Source organism: Lissotriton helveticus, chromosome 5_1, assembly GCF_964261635.1.
Source record: "Lissotriton helveticus chromosome 5_1, aLisHel1.1, whole genome shotgun sequence".
Taxonomy (NCBI): domain Eukaryota; kingdom Metazoa; phylum Chordata; class Amphibia; order Caudata; family Salamandridae; genus Lissotriton; species Lissotriton helveticus.
The window spans coordinates 1,889,066,434-1,889,091,470 of record NC_136065.1 but is presented as its reverse complement, the minus strand read 5'-3'; the positions used below and the strand labels follow the sequence as shown (position 1 = coordinate 1,889,091,470).

The window sequence follows — 25,037 nt, the reverse complement described above, 5'->3', positions numbered from 1 at the left end:
TTGTAAATAACAACGCTATTAATTTAGCTATTTTCAAAACCAACACATAAATCAAAGAATTGTCATTTACCAATAGCTCAAACTTTCCTAATGCGAGACCTATTGCATTGCAAATGCTTGTTTTCTCACTGCCTCTCATATTCAACCCTCCATACTACCACACCCACCACCACCACAACATCCACCACCACCACCACATCCACCACCACCACGTCCATCACCACCATGTCCACAACCACCGCGTCCAGCACCACCACGTCCACCACCACCTCACCCACCACATCCACCACCACCACATCCACCACCACTATGTCCACCAACACCATGTCCACCAACACCATGTCTACCACCACCACCACATCCACCTCCACCACGTCCACAACCACCACCACCACGTCCACCACCACCATGTCCACCACCACCATGTCCACCACCAACACCATGTCCACCACCACCACCACGGCCACCACACGTCCACTACGAGGCCACTACCATGTCCACCACCACCTCGTCTACCTCCACCACCACCACATCCACTACCAACACCATGTCCACTACCACCTCCACCACCACCTCCACCACCAAGTCCACCACCAAGCCCACCACCACCACATCCACCACTACATCCACGACCACGACCACAACCATGTCCACCACCACCATGTCCACCACCACCATGTCCACCACCACCACGTCCACCTTTACGTCCACCACCACGTCCACCACATCCACCACCACCACGTCCACCACCACCAGATCCACCACCACCACGTCCACCATCACAACATCCACCTTCATGTCCACCCCCACCACGTCCACCACTACCACGTCCACCACCACCACGTCCACCACCACTGCTTCCACCACCACTGCGTCCACCACCACCGCATCCACCACCACCACATCCACCACCACCACCATGTCCAACACCAGCACATCCACCACCACCATATCCACCACCACTACCATCACCACCACGTCCACCACCACCATGTTCACCACATCCACCACCACGTCCACAACCACCACGTCCACCACGAGGCAACTACCACATCCACCACCACCACCACGTCTACCTCCATCAACACCACATCCACTACCACCACCACGTCCACCACCACGTCCACCACCACAACATCCACCTCGTCCACCACCACCACCACGTCCACCACCACCACGTCCACCACCACGTCCACCAATACCAAGTCCACCACCACCGCGTCCACCACCACAGCGTCCACCACCACCACCCTGTCCAACACCACCACATCCACCACCACCTCCACCACCACATCAACAACCACCACTATGTCCACCACCACCACATCCACCACCACTATGTCCACCACCACCACTTCGTCCGTCACCACCTTGTCCACCACCACCACATCCTCCACCACCACCACCACCATGTCCACCACCACCACGTCCACCACCACCACATCCACCACCAACACATCCACCACCACATCCACCACAAGGCCACCTCACTCTATCTATCTATCACCCTCACTATATCTATCTATCGCCCTCACTCTATCTATCTATCGCCCTCACTCTATATGTCTATCACCCTCACTCTATATATCTATCGCCCTCACTCTATCTATCTGTCGCCCTCACTCTATCTGTCGCCCTCAATCTATCTGTCGCCCTCACTCTATCTGTCGCCCCCACTCTATCTGTCGCCCTCACTCTATTTATCGCCCTCACTCTATCTATCGCCCTCACTCTATCTATCCCCCTCTATCTATCTATCTATCTATCTATCTATCTATCTATCTATCTATCTATCTATCTATCTATCTATCTATCTATCTATCTATCTATCTATCTATCTATCTATCTATCTATCTATCTATCTATCTATCTATCTATCTATCTATCTATCACCCTCACTCTATCTATCTATCTATCTATCACCCTCACTCTATCTATCGCCCTCACTCTATCTATCACCCTCTATCTATCTATCGCCCCTCTCTCTATCTATCTATCTATCTATCTATCTATCTATCTATCTATCTATCTGTCTGTCTATCTATCTATCTATCTATCTATCACTCTATTTATCACCCTCGCTCACTATCATCCTCACTCTATCTATCGCCCTCACTCTATCTATCGCCCTCACTCTATCTATCTATCGCCCTCACTCTATCTATCTATTGCCCTCACTCTAACTATCTATTGCCCTCACTCACTCACTCTATCTATCTATCTATCTATCTATCTATCTATCTATCTATCTGTTTATCTATCGCCCTCTCTCTATCTATCTGTCTATCTATTGCCCTCACTCTATCTGTCTATCTATCGCACTCACTCTATCGCCATCACTCTATCTATCTATCTATCTATCGATCGCCCTCATTCTATCTTTCTGTCTATCTATATATCGCCCTCACTCTATCTATCTATCGCCCTCTCTCAATCTATCTATCGCCCTCACTCTATCTATCTATGCCCTCACTCTATCTATGCCCTCACTCTATCTATCTATTGCACTCACTCTATCTATCTTTCGCATCACCACAGCATCACTCAGCACCACCACAGCCTCACTCAGGGGCACCACAACATCACTATGTGCTACCACGGCATCACTGAACGCCACAGCATCACTCGTCGCCACCACAACATCACTCAGCGCCACCACAGCATCAATCTGTGCAACCATTCAACAACAACTGGTTCAAATATGTTCTCTCAATGTTTCAAGCTTTATTACAAATGTCACAAAAAGATGTTAATATTTCACTTCTGTTCATGTATTTTTGTCACAATAAAATACACTGAACATAATCTTCACAAAAGTTATTTACAAAAGTTTAAGCTATTGCTATTATAAATTACAATAGCTTTTATTTAAGTATTAATTATTTAAAAAAAAAAATAAAAGCCATTTTTATTTGTAATATCAATACATCTAAGTCACGTAAATACAACACATATTGCATTACAAATGCTATAGGTGTCACATTTGCGAGAGTTAAAACTATTGGCATTGTAAATGACAAAGCTATTAATTTAGCTGTTTTCAAAAACAACACATAAATAAAAAATGTGTCATTTACAATACCAATAGCTCAAACTTCCCTAATGCGAGACGTATTGCATTGCAAATGCTTGTTAACATTTTAATGGCTCGCAGAGTCTCAGGAACGGTGTGGTTTTTAACTCTTAAATCTCTGGCCATGGCTGAAAAACTTTTACACTCATTACCCAACATGCCATCAGCATCAACACAAATATTTGCCCTACCTCTTGGTTTTTTCTATAAAGCGTTGACACACCAGTAAGGTACAAAACAGAAACAAGGCTCATAACCTCACTTCCCCCTTAGCGGAGGCTCAATTACATTTGCAGTGTGGAGGAAATACCGCTCCATTTTTATCAACCTCTAACCGCTTTATGGCGTTGTCAGACCTGGATCTTTGTAATTGACTGAGTATTAGGGAGGAGTCCCAAAATGTAGTAGTGAATGATGTTCTGGAGCGTTTGGAACATTGCAGGTTTGGGACATAAATTGTTGGATCCAGATTGGCTAAAGTATATTTCCACCTTTGACTTAGTTTGTTTGCAAGAGACTTGGACAGTGGGTTCTGTTAATACAGATGGCTACAGGTCCTATTATACTCCTGCAATTGCCTCAAATGCTGGTAGGGCAAGGGGCGGGATTGTGACATTTCTAAAGAATACTCTGAGATTTGGAGTACTGTCATCTCACAATGACTGTCAATATTTTAATATGCTACACCTTAAAGGTGTTGAGGGCAATAACATATTATTGATTAATTTCTATAATAATCTATTTGGGGGTGAGATGTATAAAGTTGTCTCTATAGTGGAGGAAAATATGAATAGGCTAATTAGCTCGTGCAATAAAGATCCAGCTTCGCAGGGGTATGATATGGATCAAATATAGTTTTAAAATGTTTTGTTCTTAGATTGAAGAAGATGAAATGGGGGGGGCTTAATGATGGGAAATATTTTAGATGTGGGGCAGATGTGGCTGATATACATATTTTTTTATGCGTGTAGGAAGTCGACTCAACTTTTGGACCATATAGAGAAGTTCCTCTTGGAAATTCAGGAGTTAAAATTAATATCATTCCGTCCATGATGTTATTGGGCACAGGGGAAGATCTAATTGAGGGACGTTCAGCTTTTGAATTCAGATATTCAATTTTTATAGCAGTGGCGGTAGCCCGTCTATGTAACGCCTTATGGCTTCAAAAAGAGGTCCCAACCTTTGAAATCTGGAGAGCTTTGTTATTTTTAATCCGGAACATAGTTTATGCGCTCTCAAGGGGATACGGAAACGGAAGCCAGGCTTGTCAATTTGGGTACCAGGTATTAATCATATGAAGGAATAATATGAAATTAATTATGCATTGTCGCCCTTGGTTGGTTCTTTCAGGCGCTTTGTAGCTTTTTATATTCAAGAAATGTATGTTCAGAAATGTATGTTAACTTCTGCGGAAATAATATGGATATTTATATGCTACTTACCTCATCTGCAATATGAAATTGTTTGTATCAAAAATTCTGGATTGCAATAAAACATTTTTTTTTAAAAAAGGTCCAGCAGTTTTGTGGATGGGCGATTTTGATGTACACCCTTGCCCTTTTGCACTAACCTCAATCTGTGGCCTAACAGACGAGGATGGAGGGGGTTGTGTGCATTTTTGTCACAATCATTATGGGAACGTAATAAATAAGCTCACTATCATAAAAGACCTGGAGATAATGAACCCTCTGTCGGAATCTACTGGCCACCCGCTAGAAACCTTCCGCTCCACTTCAACCAGCTCCACGATTGGGAGGAGTTTTCAGTAATAAGACAGTTGAATTATTGGGCTTTAGTGACCATGCAGCTGTAGCTTGTCATATGCAATGGGTAGGCATCCATGGTTCTAACATCTCACATATAAAACCCAATATTGTAGGAAGAATGGGAGAGCATTGCCAAGGCAGTCCTTATCCCCTGGGTAGTGTCTAGTAGGCTTAAAGAAATAGTGATGTGTCTAGATCTAATTCCAGACCCCCAGGCCATTATTGAGGCCTTTGAAGCTATTTGGCTAGAAGAGAAAAAGAATCTCTCAAAGAGCGGTGGGTTTCAAAAAAACAAGGGCCAGAAATGGTTCGACCAGAATTGCACTAAAGCACTTTCTTATTTACATCAAATCCAAATCCTTAAGTGTGTGCCAAAAGACCAATCCCTGTTTAAACAGGCTCGCCTAAGGTATTCTAAGGCTAGGAAGAATAGGTTAAAGTTACTGAAGGAAGAAGCATGGGAAAAACTGCTCAAAGCATCTATTACAAATAATGTGAGGGGTTTTTGGGCAACGATCAATGCCCCATTTTGAAAACCAAGTTCAGATCCCAACCTGGACAACCATGTGGATGAGGATTCAGGGGTGGAGCATTTTAGTAAAATCTGTAATGGAAAGAGAGAGGGTACCCGGATGTTGGGCGAAGAGCCTGTCTCCCCAACTAACGTTGCTCTCACCTTTAATAACCTGGAGATAAGCGTAGCTTTGGCACAATGCACTAGTAATAAGGCGCCAGGTCTAGAAGGCACCGCAATAGCCTTGTTTATAGATTGCTCTGACCTTTGGGGAACCATGCTCAATAATGTATTCAATGCCATAGCCAAAGAGGGCCCAACTACTTCTTGGCATGAAGAAATTTTAATACCCATTTATAAAAAAGGAAAATCTCCCTCCTTGATAGCACGGGAAAACTTATGGACAGAGTGCTATTACACAGAATGGAGGCTTGGACACTGACAAATAACATCCCGACCTCTGCCCAATATGGCTTTTAAAAAGGTAGAGGCACCCAAGACCAATATCTTAACCTGGGTCTACTCATAGCAAAGTTAACCAACACTAAGCAAGGTAATTTATACATGGCCTTCGTGGACCTTAGCACAGCTTTTGACTGCATAACCCATTCCCATCTTTGGAGGACCATGAAGGAAATGGGGGTAGATCATGAAATAATTACTCGTATAAGACAACTGTATTCAAAGGCCAAAGCGTGTGTAAGGTATGGGCAGCCAGCAGGGTGAGTCACAAGATGGTTTTCAATTTCTAGTGGAGTTCGCCAAGGGTGCGCTCTCGCCCCTTTTTGTTTTCTTTATATACAAATGGTGTAGAGTCTCAATTGCTTGAATCAGCTATAGATGTCCCTAGAATAAACAACATGCGTATCCCAATTTTAATGTACGCAGACGATTCAGTTATATTTGCACCTAGGGGAAGGTTCCTCCAGAAATTGCTAGACACCTATGTCAAATTCATGCAAAGTTTGGACTTACAAACAAATTAATCTAAGTCATTTATTTTAATTGCAGGCAAAAAGGTGAAGAACCCCCCTTTATCTCTGATCGCAAAGTGGTGCAGGCAGAGTTGTTCTCTTATCTAGGGGTGTCTTTTGACTATAGATCATCCTCATTTAGCATGGTGGCAAATCGAGGGATCATGCTTGAAAAGAGCATAAATGGCATCCATTCGTTCTCTAAAAAGCTGGGCACATGACATCTAGATATCATAAAAAAGGTTTACAGGCCAAATCTAGTGCAGTAGCTGCCTACGGTGCTGGTGTATGGGGATACGCCAACGTAGAGGTGATACAAACAACAGAGGATTCTTTATGGAAATCAATGATGAGCCTCCCCATCAGTTGCCCCAATTTTAATTTACATCATGAGCTGAATATCCCCTATATCACCGATCAAATAAATGTAGCACCTATCCTCCATGGCATTCAATATGACGAAGAAACACTGTGATTCTTACTCAACAAATTATCATGGATTGTTTATCTCTAGAATTAACACAGAACATCCAGTGATTCATGTATGTTAAAAATACTCTACATACTTTAGATCTAGGGAGTTTATATGAATCACCAGAAAGTTGTGTATCTATTTCGAAAAAAGTTCTAAAAGCCCACTTTTTAAAATTTGCGAATGATGTGAAAATAACCGTTCAGAATAGGAAATCTAGTCAGAGAGTATCTTGTTGGCCCAATGCAGAGTGAGGGGGTACCATCTTATCTGTAATTTGTAACAACCCCCGGCACAGATTTATTTTGTTACGGTTTCGCCTTAATTATATTACGTGTATGTGGGGCTTTCCTGCTGGAACCTATCCTATTAATGATCTCCCATGCTGCCCATGTGATGGTTCCTCGTGCCAAACTGATTTGCACATTTTCTTCTTTTGTAAATTTTATTGTAATCATCGAGATATTTTTAATTCCAATTATGCGCAAACACAATTTTAGACAATGTCGCCCGGCCTTATATTTTTTACAAATGCTGCCTGACCCTCTAACTTGTTACAGTGTTGCCTCCTTTTTATGTTTTTCTCTGAGAACCAAGTAATTACACATTTGATGGATAAATTAATTGTTTTAACTGTTTTTTATAGCTATTATCTGTGATGTACATTTAAACTTTTATGATTAATTTTGTATTAATCGTATAAAGTATGATGATGATGATGTGAAAAAGCTAAAACATAATGTTTTAAACTAACCATTGAAATTCATCAGTTATAGTTAACTCAAGTAACTATAGCTCGTGCCCTAAAGTAACTACAACTTGCGGGAGCATATGACTGACTATGTGATGTTACAATATAAAGGGTGTCATTTTAAGTAAGGCAGACCTATGTACTTTGTCAAAGGGTCAGAACACCAAAGTATAAAAAGTGGGTTTATTGGCTTTTTGAAGGGGTCAGCATACTTTGTCTCTGTTTTTTCATTTTCTTCTTCCTCCTTCTTTCCCCCTTTTCTACCTTTATCTCTGTTGCTCATAGTCAAAGGCTGATGATGAAAAGTAAAACCCGGGCCATTAAATAGCGCTTGTGGGCCCAACCAGCACTTTACCCAAATCTTTTCCCTATAGCACCCCATTTTTATGACCAGTGTCTTAAGAGAACTATCCAGTACCCAGAAAGGGTATTGTTACGGCGCAATATAAGTGCACTTAATCAGTCAATAATGCTATTACACAATGTGGTTATTGTGTTTAAAGGCACTTAAAAACTTGGAAAAGGTTCGTGCAGTTTAATGTGAAGCTAACTTTGAACAAAAACGTCTCTGAATGAAAGATCTCTGTGAGTCATAAACCTATAAATAAACGGTCCATTAACGATGAACATCAATGTGTTGGACTGAAACTAACTGGAAGAAAAAGTGTTTATCTTGGAATGAAAAACACACTGGGGTGAATCAAGGTAAAAAGAACTGTTCATTACAAAGTTGAAGTTTCTTGAAATAAAAATCTGACAAAGGGCCAGAAAACAGAATCAATTGTGCATCATTTAGATTTGATGTTAGTCATATAGGGCCATATGTATGAAGGTACAGATTTGCGATTCTGAAATAGCTATTTTTAAGAAATCGCTATTTCAGAATCGCAAATTGGTATGTATGTACAAATTCGCTTTTTTTTTGCGAATTCTTAGTATTCCTTAATTCCGATTAGCAAATTGTGAATCGCAATTAAGGAATACTTTCCCATTCATTTCTATGGGCAAGGTATTCTCAATTTTGCAATTTGCAATTTGAAAATCGCAAATTGAGAATAATTTCAAGGATGCAGGGGTGTCCAAAGGACACCCTGTTGCACCCCTGAAATATGCATGGGTGCACATGTGGCGCCCATACATGCCCTAAGGGCATGTATGTGCGTCACATGGCACTTTGAAAAATGCTGAAATGTGCATTTTTCAAGGAAATCGCAACTTACCGCCAACTAGAAGTTGGTGGTAATTTGCGATTCCTTAAAGGCATTTTGCAAATTTTTTTGGCTTCATACATTGCATTTAAGGAATCACAAAATTTCGGCCTTTGCGAATGCGAATTTGCTTCATACACATGGCCCATACTTCGCTAAAAAAAATACTAATTACACATTATATGCAGAATTGGTAGATTGTACTCTGAGTAAAAGCCAGACTCACATGTTCCACAAGTTTGCGGGCAAGAATGAGGTGTCGGCCTTTTCAGTGACGTTGTAGTATCTATAAAAGTCACCATTTCAAGGTGTCAGCTTCAGTCACAACGACCAACTATCCAGTCACTGGGAGATGACAGCAATCTGCTGTCAATATGCATTCAAGAGGATCAATGTGCCATTTGTGCAAGCATGGTCCATGTGCCAATGATGCACATAAAATGTAGGTGTAAATGTTAAGCATCCTTTCTCCCCACACCCTATGCTTCACTTGTGTTATAGCACTGTAGATTTTTCCCGAGTATCACTAGGAGATCACTCTGAGCTGAGGTGGAATTATGTGGTTGGTTAGTTGGCAATTATTTTCGATACAATAAATGTGATACAACAGGAAGGGTGATGGAGCTGTTTTATACACTCCTCTAATTTGTTATGCAGATACCTAACTGTCTAGCTCTTTCATGGAATGGAAGAACACATATTATGCTCTTTGGTGTAAAGAGACACAATCACTGCATGAGGGAGTGATGTCTAGAAAGGAGGCTGACCCCTTATACAGTCTGACCCATTCTACAGCCTGCGCTGCATCAAAGATAAGCTGATAGCAGTGGCCTTTTCTCCCAACTTTCACAAGTAGGTGGTAAAATTGTCCCATTTTAAAATCTTTTCTGGAGCCCTGGCTGACCCATTGGTTTGTCTGTCCACCTTCTTGCCTCCTTGAGCCAGTCTACGCCACAATGCGGAACCTGTCCAAGAAGCAGCGCCTCCTGGAGTGTGTCCGGGACTGTCACTCCAGCACCCTGGAGATTCTGCAGATGGACGTCGCGGATCAGCAGTCAGTGTTGGCGGCAGTGGGGAAAATCAAGGAGCAACGAGTAGATGTGCTAGGTAAGAGCATCGTTTTACATTTGATTGTATTGTACTTATATTTACATAGCACTTACTAGCTCCGAAGAGGCATTGAAGCATTTTGTGGGGAGTAACATAAGACAGGGATATCATTAATGGTTATTGGTTATTGTTGGTCATTGGTGGTCATTGAGCTATCAAGGAAACAATTCCACACATCTATTGCAGTCTTTTGTGGCTGAATAAATTAATAGCAGTTAGGAGCGATAATTTTTGGTAGGTATGTGAGTTCATGCGGAAGGGTGGTGGGGTGATGAGAAATTGGGATGTCAGTTGAGGGGGCAAGTATTTACCACAAATAAGAATCACAATCCTTGTTAGGGTGAACTCCTAAAGTCTCTAAATTGTGCTGACCTCAACCCCCGGGTAGCTATGGCACACAGCAGACAGGCTTAACTTAGAGGCAATGTATAAAGTGCTAAAACAGTGTAAAAGTCAAAATGCAAAACAATAAAAATCCCAAAAGAATTAGAAAATGTAACAAACAAAAATTACTATAATCCAATAAGAGGAAAAGGAGATATACATTTTTTTAATTTTAAGTTGAAGTAGCGCCAAGAAGCCCAAAGTGCCAGTGACAGTTAATGGTCACAGTAGAACTGGACCTAGGTGTAATTTGACTCTGACCGCGATGGAGCAGGTCGGACACATTAACCACTTCATCCTGGTCAAATATATTACCTTCTGACTTTAGTCCTTTAATGCATCACAGGACTATGCTTCTAAACCCCCCCAGGACCTTAGGTGAGACGCTTAGAGACTCACAGGGTGACAGGCAGGGAGCCCAACAGCAGAGTCCAGTCCAGGTCCTCTTGCTACTGGTCAGCTGGATAGTTTCAGAAAATTCCCCTTGTAAGTTGTTTTGTCCCTACAACTTTAACAGGAGGTCAACCGTATGGCCCTTGGAGCGCACTACTTAAGTGAAAGATTAGTTCCAGTCCTCTAGGCTCTTCTCAGGGCTCAGACAGCAGGTTCAGTAGGCTTCTTATCTTCTACAGGCCTAGGAGTGTTCTGAAGTGGGTGCCTGAAGGTACCACATTTATTCCTGGCACAAGCTTGTGGGTGGTAATTAACCCTGGAGACTCTATAACTAATGAGGCAAGGTTCCCGAGGCGAAACCTAACCCCTTTGGCATTTTCAAGATGGCAGTAGTCTCCGGCCACACTAAACCTGGGATCTGAGGGCTAGGGTGTCTCCTTTAGGGAGTGTACTATGGTAATCCTACTATCCTCCCACATCGAAAACCAAAATCCAGTTTAGGCATTCCTTGAACCCCCACCAAACTTAGAGACAGAAGTCTTGCAAAATCAAAACAAAATTTCAGAAACCAGAGAGTGGATAGACACAAAGTGCTTTGGGTCGGGTTCTTCCAGCTACCATGCCAGGAGTCGTCGTTCTTCACGAAGTTCTGTCCTGACACGTATGGATTAGAGCGATACTTGTTACCCGTCTCATCTCACTAGTTCTACTATTGTATGTGTATATCTTCATCGGAGAAAATTATATACCGACACCTTTTTGCGTCAAACGATATATTCTTGTATTTTTGCACCGGCAATTGATGATATTGACACATTATTGCTAGTGTGTACACCGAGCAGTTTTAGGCTATATACCTTGATTGACTCCATTTCGGTTGAAGAGATGAGACGAAGCTCCACGCAGATTCTGTATATTCAAAATTTTTTGGGCTAGTTCTCCTATAAATGAATTAGATCACTGTCATTATTATTGACATTGCATATTGTGCTTCTTGGAACTTTCCGTCTGTACTTCCTTTGGATTTTTTCATCGCCTCTTGGTCCAATTTTAGTAGAGCCCTGACGAAGTTCCTGTTCGGAACGAAACGCGTTGGCTGTGTGCCTTGGTTGTTAAAGATTATCTGAATAAAAGAAAGAAATATTACTGGATTAAAAGTGCGTGTGTCTACTTTCAACAAGTGTACCTTCCATCTTCTGCTGAACATTTTGATTTACTTTGCACCTTGGGACGAAGGGTGCGGGAAGTGTGTTGCACCAATCTATGATTATTGATGGTACAATTGTCTTGGTTGAGCTAACCTTGGTCGGTCGTTCTGTTTTTCATTGTTTGCTTTGGCATTCTGTTTCTCTACTTTGAAGTGCACCTCACATGTTATACATAAAACCTCAGCAGACTTGTCATGCAGGAAGTGAAATTCAATCAGAATTTGACACTCTAATTTCAAAGATGATGCTCACAGCCACACCCCAATGGTCGCTCTAAACCAGTTCTGGAGCAGCAATCCTTCCCACTGGCGTTGATGCCTGGGTGACTAGAACAACATAATGGGAGGCAGATGCAGGTGTGAGCATCCCCTGTGACAGGGGACGCACCTTTGAAGTGCACCAAGGGTCTAGGTGCAACCCCAAGGACATCCTGTCAAGGGGAAGACAACACCACTCCACACCCAAGGCCATTGTCCCTGACCTGGGAGCAGTTCACAACTCACCACAGGAGAGCCATCAAGCTGTCAGGTGACCGTTAAATACTAACCTAAAGTCTTCCAGAGACTTTAGGCAGGCAAAAGGTAACTTTTCTAAAGAACCTTTTTCTGTCACAAAACTCAACTTTACTTTTTTTTTTGAGTCTTTATTTTCAGTTTTTGCATAGTAAAGGAGATTGATCATATCAATGCAATCTGCAGCATTGTTGACAACAAATCATGTGCATAGAGACTGTCGTGCAAAATGGTTAAATATAACATTGTGAGTAGAAGATGCAATACGATTAAATGTCAAGGGTATACAGCCAGGGAGTGCAACATAGAAGTTCAGCAATAGATAGAGACAATAATCACAGCAGCAATCAAACGTCATCGATAAGAATACATCGACATCAGCAATAGGCAAAGCAGCAGAACACTGGCCCAACACCCCTTCTTGAACTGACGCCTAGCCAATACCTTTGGAAGTAATGCCTCTCGACGTCGGCGAGTCTTGCTCAGACCGCTTTTTGGCTATGTAGTCCCTGTATGGTCCCCAAATATCTACAAGGCGGGAGGCACTGGGAATCAGGGTGGAATATTCTTCGCTATTAACATTGCAACAAGCTAAACTACGGAGCCATGCCTGCAGAGAAGGAGTTCTTTTGTTGCCTCATAATAGAGCAATTTCGCGCTTGGCCAGCAGGAAGCCCAGAGCTGCCAGCTTCCTGATCTTCTTGGGGAAGTTTGCAACGTAGCCTAACAGCGCGATCTCCGGGGTGGGCAATATTTGCATGGACAGTATGTCTCCCAGTGTGGAGTGCACTAGGGACCAATACTGGTGTATCTTGGGGCAGGTCCAGGCGAGGTGTGCAAAATCGGCAAATGGAGCCAAGCATTTCGGAGAATGATGAGGTCTATTGTGATCAATTCTATGAGAACGGGCGGGGGTGTGATACATCCTACGAAGGAATTTGAAATGAAGTAACTTGTGTCTACTGTTTAACGAGACCTCCCTGGTAGCGCTACAGGATCATTCACATTGATCGTCAGTAATGGGCCTGCCCAAGTCCACTTCCCAGGCCGCACGCACCTTAGCGTCGGATACAGGTCTGGACGCCCCACACTGTTTGTATAGTTTGGAGACCAAGTGTGCGCCAGTAGGGCTCTGTATTAATAATGTCAGTGGAGGAGTAGGTTCAGGGGCTGCAGGAACTGAAGGGAAAGTGGCACGAAGCATTGAGTGCATACATTTCATGGCAAAAGTGTCCATAAAGGAACGATCCGCGAATCGGGCCTCCTCAGACACAGAGAAAATGTGACCATCAGGGAACAGATCGCCCACTGTACGAATGTTAAACTTTTCCAGCGTACGCTGGACCAAAACTTCGCCAGTAATTGGAAGTAAGGAAGGGTTAGGCAGGGGCAGTGCAGGAGAATAGAGCATCTCGAGCCCGAGCAATCTGCGTAGCTTGACCCACGCCCAGGATGTGGTTGAGACTGTTTGAATATCCCGGGGGTCCCGAGGGAATCCAGTAGGCAGGATATCAGACAGGGGCGTGGGAGTACCAAATCGGCCTCCGGCTTAGAATATGGGACGCGGGCGTCAGGGTGAAACCAGACGTGTGCATAACAACATTGTGCTATTAGGTAGTACAAATGCAAATCAGGAACCCCGAAGCCCCCCCTCTCATATGGCAAAGTCAAGGTCTGCCAACGAACCCGAGGCGTCTTGTCTGCCCAGACAATATGCAATAATAATTTACGCAACTGCGTAAAAAAGGCTTTAGTAAGAGGTATGGGGATGTTATTCAAAAGGTACAAAAACCGAGGGAGAACGACCATTTTAATTATGGCAACTCTACCTGCCATTGATAAAGGCAGACGCAGCCATTTCGTGATTTGTGATTCCAGGGATCCAACAGCCCTGCAGTAGTTCAGTCTGATCATGGTGGCAGTATCAAGATGAACATAGACCCCAAGATACTTAATTGCGTCATTGCACCATTCAAGTGGGAACTCACAAGGCCAGGCGGTCGTGCCAGTTGTGAGCGGAAAGATGACCGACTTATGCCAGTTAATGCTGAGCCCGGAAAATTAGCGGAACTGTACAATTTCCAATATGAAGGGTTCCAAATTCAAGTGGGGCATTCTAACATATAAAATAGTATTGTCCGCATAAAGCAAAACCAGAAGGGGGCCTGTACGAAACTGGAGACGGCGTTGTAAATGTTTTTCCTGGACGTGGCGAACTAAAGGATCCATTGCTAGAATAAATAGCAATGGAGACAAAGGGCACCCTTGTCTAGTACCGCGGGATAGGGTGAAGGGCTCGGAGAGGGTACTGTTGAGGCGCAGCCTGGCGGTGGGTTCAGTGTATAACAGCACCACCGTGGAGACAAAGCATTCTGGCATACCCATGCGCCGCATTACAGACAAAAAAAGGGCCACTCAAGAGAGTCAAATACTTTTTCAGCATCCAAAAGGATAGCGGCAGCTGGTGTGGCAGAGTCAATCCTATGTAGTACCGTGAATAAGGTACGAAGATTTAGGGAGGTGGACCTATGAGGGACAAAGCCAGATTGCGCCGGTGCAATAATGGATTCCATAAGTAATGACAATTGTATTGCAATGACCTTGGCCAATATTTTATAATCGGTGTTTAACAATGATAACGGCCTGTAGGAGCTACACAGTGAGGGGTCTCTTCGGGTTTGGGAAGGAGAATAATAACCGCTTCTCTAAACGTCAGGGGAAGTGTGCTTGCCTCAAGTGATTCCACATAGACTTCAACCAGTCTCTGGACTAAAATATCCTTGTATGCCTTATAGAAATCGGCTGAAAAGCCGTCTAGTCCGGGTGCAGAGGAGCCCCGAAGTGCATCAATGGCTTCAATTATGCTGTCCTGTCAAATGGGGACAGATAAAAAGTCTTGCATATATCTTTCTAGATATACCAGTGCTATTTCAGATAAATATTCCCCCTGTTCACGCAGATCTCCAGTGATCTTGGAAGAATACAACGTTTTGTAGTAGGAAAGGAAATGATCGCAGATTTCCGGGGTAGAATGTAGTAGGTCGTCCTGTGGCCCAGCAATTGCCGTGATGTAGGCAGAGTCACGTGGGGGGCGTAAGGTGTGAGCTAGTATTCTTCCAGGTCTCTCACCCTCGCCATAGCGTCGCGCGGAGTATTGCCTATTAAGGAATAGTAGCTCACATTCAGCCGCTTCTCTAAATTCAAGCAGCAGGGCCAGGCTCTTTGCCTCACCCGAATCAGAGGCCGAGATAAATAGTTCTCGGTCATAGGCCGCAATGTCCCTCTCAATACGACTCAGCGTCGAGCGGAGATCCCGAGAAACCCCTGCATGTTTGGCAATACAGACTCCTCTGATATAGGCCTTAAATCCCTCCCAGAGGACCGTCCAAGTGTCGACTGTCCCGGTGTTAAGTTAAAAATATTCTTCAATTGCAAGCCGAACCTCCTCGGAGAAAACTTGATCTAGTAATACGCTTCCAGGGAAGCCCCATTGTCGCTCGTAACCACCCGGTCTAGGTACGTTCAGTCGGAGTATGACAGGAGAATGATCTGAGAGTGTGCGGGGAAGGGTGAGTATACTGTCCAGCCAGCCCACCACCCCCGGAGATACCAACCAATAATCTATCCTGGTCCACGTGTTGTGAAAACCTGAGTAGTATGTGAAGTTTGGAAGGGTAGAATGGAGCCGAGGCTCGACATCTATCAAAGAAAAGTGGGTGCATATGTCTCTGAGGACCTGCCGGGCACGGGGCTTGGTGTCAGGAGAAAGGGAAGTACTGTCTCTGGATGGGTCTCACAATAAATTGAAATCTCCCCTGAGTATCAAGAGCCCGGGGTCAAGTGACAAGAGCCGGACCTGGAGGTCGTGAAAGAAGGATGGGGAATCTGTTTTAGGGCCGTAAACCCCTACAAACTAAATCTTGTGCCCCATCAGTGAACCAGTGATGATCAGTGTACATCCATCAGTATCAATCATAGTTTTTTGCAGTGAAAAAGGGACTCGCTTGTGTATTAAAATTGCCACCCCCCTGGCGTAACAACTAAAATTAGAAAAGTATCTATGGGATCCCCAGCTCAAAGCCACAGGAGTGCGGTCTGCACCAGACAGATGTGTTTCCTGAAGAAACACTATATCGACGTGGTGCCTGGCGACATAGTTGAGGACCTGTCTGCGTTTCCTAGTGTTATTTAATCCCCTGACATTCCATGACATCAAAGAAAGCCCGGAAGGACCGGGCTTTTGTCCTAGCTTAACCATGGAGGAGTTGGTACCTTAATTGCACCCTGATGCATGTCTATCACACGCCGCCAACTAGCACCTTGATCAATAATACAGCAAAAACCATGAAAACTAAACAAAAAATCCCCCTTCCGCCCACCACCCAGCCTCCTATTAACACATAAGAGGCGAACCCTGTCCTTGTGAACCAAATGCTTGTGCAGCCAACATAATATACTAATTTTAGGAATCAAAGCAGCACATAGCAGAAAAAACATATTAGAAAAAAATATTGTGGTATACACCATAGGGCGTGACAACGCCACGCCGGTCGGGCAATATAAAGAACCATAACTGCATGTAGGAGAGATAAAAAAGAAGGAACAAAGGAGCATGAGTAGAGTGCATCAGAATAAAGCAAACCACATATAGGATCGGTCAACCAATCCCGGGTTGGGAGAAAAGTTCAACACTGTCCTGTGAGCCACCCTGCGAGGGAGAGGCCGGGTGCGGCACAGCAGGAGATCTAGAGTGGTTTCTCTTATAGTTCTGGCAAAACTCCTGAGCCTCCGTCGGGGTGTCAAATATGCGAGGCCTTCCGTCCACATCCACCCTCAATCTAGCCGGATATAACATGCCGTACCTAAGTCCCAAATTCTTCAGGGCAGCCTTGACTCCCTGATATTTAGGCCTCGCCTCCTGAACCATGATGGTAAAATCAGGGAAGAAAGCCAACTTACTGCCCTGCCACTGGACATCTCCCATGTCGTGGGTCGATCGCAGAGCAGCATCCCTGTCTCTGAAGTTCATAAGTCTTGCATTGATGGGTCGCGAAGGGAGGCCCGGTCGAGGTCGGGGACCCAGTGACCTGTGAGCGCGTCAACTACGAAGCCCTGCGTGAAGGTCTCCCTGCCAAACAGATCCGTAAGCAGCTTTTCCACAAAGGTGTCCATACGCCAAGTGGCCGTCGTCTCCGGTACGCCGATGATACGGATGTTATTATGGCGGCTGCGAGCTTCCAAATCTTCGTTTTTGATAGCTACTTCTTTGAGGATCTTTTCCACTCTGTCAAGTCTTTTCAGGGAGGTTGATGCGCCGTCCTCAACGTCGGAGACCCTCGCCTCCACGACATCAAGCCGTCGATCATGTGCTTGAATTTTGGTGCCGATGTCAGCCAGTTTCTTGTCCAGGTCATCAAAACGACCATCCTTTAAATCTGGCCCTCATCTCAGCTAACATGGCTGTCGCAAGGGAGGCAGGGTCCCTGGAGTCGTTTTGGCCCGAAGCCCCACCAGGCAGGTCTGGAGGGACATCGGAAGCATGCCCGGAAGCCTTGTCAAACTGCAGCTTACTCTGCCTAGGGTCCTTCTTCCCCATTGCAAGAGGAGCGGAAAGAGACGTGATTATGGACCAGCAGACCAACAATCACAACAATTCCAGAGGGCAACAAGGTGAAAGGCGAGCGGGTGAGTGGTACACAGTTAAGGCGCTGGGTAGCAGACTCCAGAAATGTCGGCCAGGTCGAAACAGCGTCAGATACAACACCAGGCAGCAACTGGAGACCAGGCAGGCATCCACAGTAGAATGGGAAAAAACAAGGGCTCACTAGACCTGTTTCATGTGCCGGGCTGAGCACTAGGGAGATCAAAGACCTCTGCGCCCTCAGAACGTCAGGCAGGCAAACGGCTCAATGCAGGGAGTGCAGGGCGCATTATGATTGCGTGTATTATGATAAAGATGGTGCGCAGGTATGCTGGAACCAAAGTCAATAATGAACGCCAGGCAGCGGCAGTGTGTCAAGGGCCCAGAGCTCACCGCGCCATCGGTACAGCAGCATCAGGGATCGAGGAGGGCAAGGCAGCGCAATCACGCGCTTGTGTGTCCATCCAGGGGTGGGCTGCCGTCCAGTTTGGCCGATGTGTACTCAGGAGGGGGCAGGAGGAGGAGAGCCAGAGCACCCGACGGGAACCAGCGCCACCGCAGCTCCAGGGTGTTAAGCCGGGGCCCTCTCACTAGCCTGCCACTCACCCCGCCGAGACCCAAAATCCAGGCCCCGGCGTTGACACGCCCACAAGATCCACCGAGGCCCGAGAGCTCTGCGCTAGCGACGGGACCCAGACCAAGCCACAGCAGGAGGGGCGGGGGGAGAAGGACCCGCAGCAAGGAGCGTGAGGGGGAGTGCAGGGCAGCACCAGGAGAACTCAACTTTACTTTTAAATTGGACTTTGTTCAACTGTTAAAAGGAGCCTTCAAATATTTCTGTAGCTGTTCCCTATCCAAAAATATCATTATAAGGTGTTATTATAAAAGACTACATTTCTTATGTAGCAGATAGCCTTGCTACAGTAAAAATAGCTTTTATGCATTTTCATTGTAAGGACCTGTGGAATGTCAAACATTTACATGTACATGTCCTAATGTTAATTACCATGCAACCTACTCTATGGGCAATAGGGCATAACCATGGGTGACTTCCTAATATTTAAATGAAAGTTTTGAGACTGTCAAGAGGGATTATTTTGATGGGTCAAATTGGCAGTTTATAAATTAACAGACAAGCTGCAGTGGTAGGTCTGGAGACATAATGTCCTCTGTCACTGTAGTGGGTGACAACATGATTGCTGTATGTAGCCCATTTGTGACATTTAATTTCCAGGCCATAGACACAATGGATACCACATATTAGGGATGTAATATAAGTGAAAAATGCCAATGAGGACTATACCAATTTTACCATGTTGAAAGGAGGTGTATAGGTACTTTACCACTGGTTAGCATTGATGAAGTGCCCAGAGTTCTATGGTTCAGCAAAAAGCCCAAAACAATTTAGAGTGACCCTACAGAAAGGGAACATTTCCAAAAATAGGCTAGAGGAGAATAGATACTGTTAGGTTGCAGGGAACTTGTTTCAAAGAAGGGGATGTTGTGTTCTATGAAATTACTTGTGGGCATTTTACAGAGATATAATAGTAGAGAATAAAACTGGCAGTCATGTGCTTTCAGTAGGCTATCCTCAGAGAGAGAAGGCGTGCATGCAGAGGAAGCATGGTAAGGAGAGGGAAATTTGATAGAAAAAAAGGAGAGAAAAACAATTGATAGTTTTAAGTCAATTTTCATACACAATTTTAGGAATATAGCAAGAGAGTGCTTTTTGATATATAACGTAATCTAAGTGTGGAAAAATGTAGAGATCACTTTATTTGCATGTGAGATGGTATATATTACGTGAAATAATAATTTAGCATCAGCTGCAACTTAGTTAACCCTCTGCAGTTCTTGCAGTTTGCAGCACTTTAATTTTATAACAAGGGCTGTCCATGTTTCTACACATTGTACAGTGCTGACCTCAATGGGCGGTGCCTCCATGAGGGGGTGGGGGTGTTGCCCGCTTATATTATGTTACCCCTCCCATAACAACAGTCCATGTTACGTGTTATTATTCAGGATGTATTATTTACAGTTTATGAGCGCTATTTTTGTAAATACTTTATCAGAGCAAAGCAGAGCATCACACCGCGCTTCACCTTTAAGAATGGCGGCCGCCTGTCTTTAGTTTTCTTATGCATGGCTTGCTAAACTTTTGTAAGCAGACTGGCATGCCGCGTTTGATCTTGAACAGTGGAGGCCGCCTGCCTTTCTTATAGCTGCACGGCTCGCCTAAATCCTTTTTTTTATTATCTTTTTATTCAGCGTGGAATGCTGTGTTTGTTTAATATCAATTTTTTGACCCCACCATGGAACTGCAGGTTTCTGGAACCTGCCCAGCTTTATTTTATAGCAGCACTGCGCCCGCTTCACCAATGCCACGCATCTGGTTTTAATTGTTTATTATCTTACCATGGAGCTTGTGGAGATATGTGGCTTTTTATAACGCAGCACCGTGCCCGCTTCACAAACGCCACTCGTCTGGTTTCCAATACTTTTTTTGGGGGTCTGCTGAAAGGGCATCCACGTCACTTCAGATCCTCTAAATGTTTGCAAGTTCCACTGCCAAGGTTTAGTGCACAAAAGGGTGCAGCACCACAGACTGTTACTAGATGTCCCTGTGGAGTTGAAAAGGGACTCTATTGGCCACATAAGGTGCTACAACCTTAATGCTGACTTCCTCTTTAAAATTGCATTAAGGGTGCAGTACCCTATAAGGGTAATAGAGGTGCATTTACAACTCCACAGGAACACCTAGTAACAGCCTATGGTCCAGCAACCTTTCGTTGCTTCATGCCTTTCCATTTATTTCTTATGCTACTGGTAGTATATTTTTTGAAGAAATAATTGCAATTTAATAAACATTAATATTTGCAACACCAATAGCTCACTAATTCGAGACCTATTGCATTGCAAATGCTTGTTTTTAAAGCGGGCCAGTGGGAAGCAACATGGGGGTACAGAATCAACAAGGGTCCGCCGCAACAAAGGAGGCCAGGGGGACAGAAGCAACACAGTGAACTGGGGGGCAGAAGCAATACAGGGGGACATGGGTGGAGGTGTGAAAGTTACACAAGGGTGAGCGGAAGCAAAATGGAGGTTATGGGTGGGATGTATCAACATAGAAGATGCATGTGGGGTAAAGCAAATGAGAGAGAGAGAGAAAACTGGAGCTTTGGGGGCAGCCAACAAATGAAAGAGAGCATCATGGGCCGGCAGGGAGATGCAGACGAAAACAACATGGGATGCGGAGAAGAAGCACACAGGCAAGAGAGAGGAACATCAGAGTGCATCAGGTTGAGGCAGAGAAGTACATGAGCGAGATAGCCGCAAAAAACATGCACTCTTGTGGAGTGCTTAGATAAATAGAAACAAGCATAGAAAAACCTAATAGATCTCACCTTTGGGACATATTGGCTTTGCCTATGGTTTTAGCCATGAAGCACAGTATCCCCAATGCTGAATAATGCTTTTTTTTTTTAAAGTTTGATGCGGTCGGCCGCGTTACTTTTTAGGCTTATTTATTTATTTATTTATTTTACAACATTTATAGAGCGCGAACAAAGGCCCTTGGGCATCTCGGCACTAGCTTACACACCACAATTGCATGCATGTGCCCACAAATTGACACAGCCGGCTTTTTTTTTTTAGTTACTGATCTCAGCTGCATGAATAACTAAAAAGAAAAAACATGTGGTAAAACATTCTTTTTTTTAAAGCAGGTTTGGGCTAAATGGCAGCATTAACTAGTGGAGTGCAGTGTAGGGGCGTCAGCAACATGAACGGCGAGGGGCAGAAGCAACATGGGGCTAGATGAGGGGTGGGTTTTTAAAGCCAGTGAGGTGGAAACTTCACAGGAGCAGAAGCAAAAGGGGGCTGAGAATGGGGGGGGAGGGGAAACACAGGGATGAGAGACAGACGCAACACAGGGCCTGGGTAGAGGTAAGCAAGGTGGGGAGAAAGCAACACAATGGGAGTGGGGGAAAAGCATTCTGGCGAAAGAGAGGAACAGGGACTGTGGTGGAAGGGTGAAGAGAAGCACATGAGGAATGCAGTGCAAAAACAAAGGTGTATAGAGTGCATAAACAAAAAGAAAAAAGAAGCACCTGAAAAAGCAAGAAATGGAAGGACATAGTAATGTGACCATGCTCCAGGGGCAGTATAACATGATTGATTCACAAAACGCACAGAGGGACATTAGACACCACTTCCTGTGAACGAGAATGCACCCCAAGTGATCCCACTACCCTTTATTCATCCCTTTGGCTGCGCCCAGCCATCAGGATGAGTATGGGGTAAGTGATCCTTCATGTAGGTATCAGATGGTGCTCTACAGCTGGGATAAACACAAGACGCTGAAGGAAAGCCTGCATAGATAATGAATAACAAGCAAGCAAATAAGAGTGGCAATGAAGCCAACCAATGTTAAGCAATAGGCAGGCTCACTCTAAGAAAACAATATGTCTTGCAACCGACAGCACATGCAGTGTCATAGGTAAAACCTAAAAAGTTGCACCTGAAAAGTGAGCAGTTGAAGGACAAAAGCAATGTGTCCATGCTTCATGGAAGGTTAATATCAGAGGGAAAGACTACAAAAGTTAACCCCTTCCACACTCATGACGAGCTGGGCTCGTCATGCAGTAGCCTCCCAGCACGCTCATGACGAGCCCAGCTCGTCATGAATAATGGGTTTTTGCATATTCCAGCACAGGGCTGGAACTCATCGAGCATCGATGTGGTTAAACATTAAGAAGAATGCAAATGATACGCACATCTAATTATAAGCAATGGGCAGTCTCTAAGCCCACTGTAAGCTAGCAATGTCTCTCAACAGACATCGCATGCGCTATCTAGTAGACAAGACCTAAAATGTGCAGCTTCAGCGGCCCTTAGAGGCAGCATGAAACTTTATGCTGCCAAGGCTGTAAGGGGCAGGGAGTGGGTCATCCTCCCCCAGGGACGTAACTAGCCACAAAGCCTCTCTCATCTGTCTCATCTACTACTTTGTTAGTTCTTGCTCCTCCACCCTGGATTGTTCGTTTCTCACCCTTCTGCATTACTGTATGCTCTCTAGGGATTCTGAGCCCTCCATGTTCCTGCATCCCGATGCTCCAAGTCCCTGTCCATTCCCCACCACATCATAGATTGAGAATCATCCTACATGATAGGACATCCAACGGCTACAAAACAACTGAGTTGTGAATACCCAAACTGGCAGTCAAACGTTTTTTATTTGCCTGCAGTTAAAATATCTATGATTAGTTTAAACAGTTGCAGTGCATACATTGCATGCTTGAAGCTGGGCCAAAGGCAAGCCTGCCTGCACCCATCTGTGCCTAGGCCACGGCCAGCGCCAGGAACACTGGTTCTCACCCTACCCACTGCTACACTGCCGTACTCCTCTGTGCTCTCAACCCCAGCCCCTGCCCACTGCACTGCTGCAACATGCACCTCCTGCAACTTATCTTGTGCTCTCCGCACCCAAGACCCACCACTCCTGCACCAACAGCACTCAGCACGCCACAAGCTCACACTCACACCAACCAGCTACTGACTCACAAAGACTAAATGCGCCCAACACAACATGCCAAACTCTCATGCATGTTCCTCAACACCTGCTTGCTCACCAAACATACCACAAAGGCATGGGACCTACTGTATGACCATGCTCCCAACCTGTTCTTCCTCGCTGAAACATTGCTAAACCCAATCTCTGCACCGGACATCACTGCATCCATTCATGCTGGCTACAAGATTGAGAGGCAAGACCATCAGCAAAAGCCTAGAGTTGCACTTGCCATCATAGTCAAAGATGCCATCAGCTGTACCACCTACAAGGACACCGCCACCAGCTACAATGAACACCTCAGAGGCAAGATATGCATCACAGCCAACTTTTACCTGGGTGGAACTGTCATATACACACCAGCAGCATACCGGACCAAATGAGCAAGATATATCATGGTCGTCATCGCACCCCTCGTCATCAACGTCAGAATCTTCTTCCTCGGAGACTTTAACTTTCCTCAGAATGCTGCACCAACTCAGACTCGACTGTCATTCTAAAAACCTTGCCAAATTTTGCCTCGTGCAGCACGTTACCAAACCCACCTATACTGCTGTGCAACATCACAGTCGACTAGCCAGCACCTATTACCTGGACAGACCATGCCCTCATCAATTTCAACCTACCCATCCCACACCACCACAGACCTACCATCACTGGAATCACTCGACCCAGCTGAAAATGTATCACAGAAGAGGAATGGGATTTCACCATCTCTATACACTGGCTTCAGCACACCAGCAACTTGCCAAAAGCCATCAAGAACCTGGATCACTGCTTGCACCAACATCCTGGCTCCCCTCAAGCGCACCCCAACGACAAGAGCCTGACCACAGGCCACTTGGTACACAGAGGAACTTAGGCTGACAAAATGCCTCTGGAAGAAACTGAATTGCAAATGGATATGAAGTCAAGATACCACAGATAAAGACATCTTCAGGTCAGTTCTAAGATGCTACCACCAGCAGATATGGAACACCAAGCGCTCTGCTCTTGCAGATCGCATTACCTGCACTAGCAGCAGTAAGAAAATCTTCACCATAATCACAGATTTCACCATGCCTCCTGCTTCTTCTAGCAATATTACTGCCCCACTATACCTACGTAACAAGATCTCAGAATTCTTCTGTAACAAAATTACCTTTATATACACCATTTTCGATCCTCAACTGGGCCCTGCACCAACGCAATTCAACTTCACATCATGGCCATAGCCCAAACCCTGACTTTGTGGCCCACCATCATCACTGTTGAAATCGCTGCTAACCTGAAGACCATCCACTTGGGGCTGCGTCTGACCTTTCCCCACCACATCTTCAACAAAGATCGCCTACCGATCAGTGGAGCACTTGAACCCATACTCAGTGCCTCCATTGAGTCAAACACATTCCTAGACACCTGGAAACATACCCCTGCAAAGGAAACCATCCACAGACCCAGCCATGCCGTCCAAATACAGAAT

The 25,037-nt window shown here is 44.8% G+C and overlaps 1 protein-coding gene across 2 annotated transcripts in view; it reads left to right on the top strand.

Moving 5' to 3' along the window:
* The window catches only part of HSD17B1 (hydroxysteroid 17-beta dehydrogenase 1), a 132,847-nt gene that overhangs the window by 70,811 nt on the left and 36,999 nt on the right, over positions 1 to 25,037 (top strand). The window contains exon 2 of one of the 2 annotated variants that reach the window (XM_078641406.1): positions 9,704 to 9,865. The exons of the other annotated variant lie outside the window; for it this stretch is intronic. Coding sequence (XP_078497532.1) covers positions 9,704 to 9,865 — 162 coding nt within the window. The remainder of the gene's footprint in view (positions 1 to 9,703; positions 9,866 to 25,037) is intronic. 2 annotated transcript variants of the gene reach the window in all.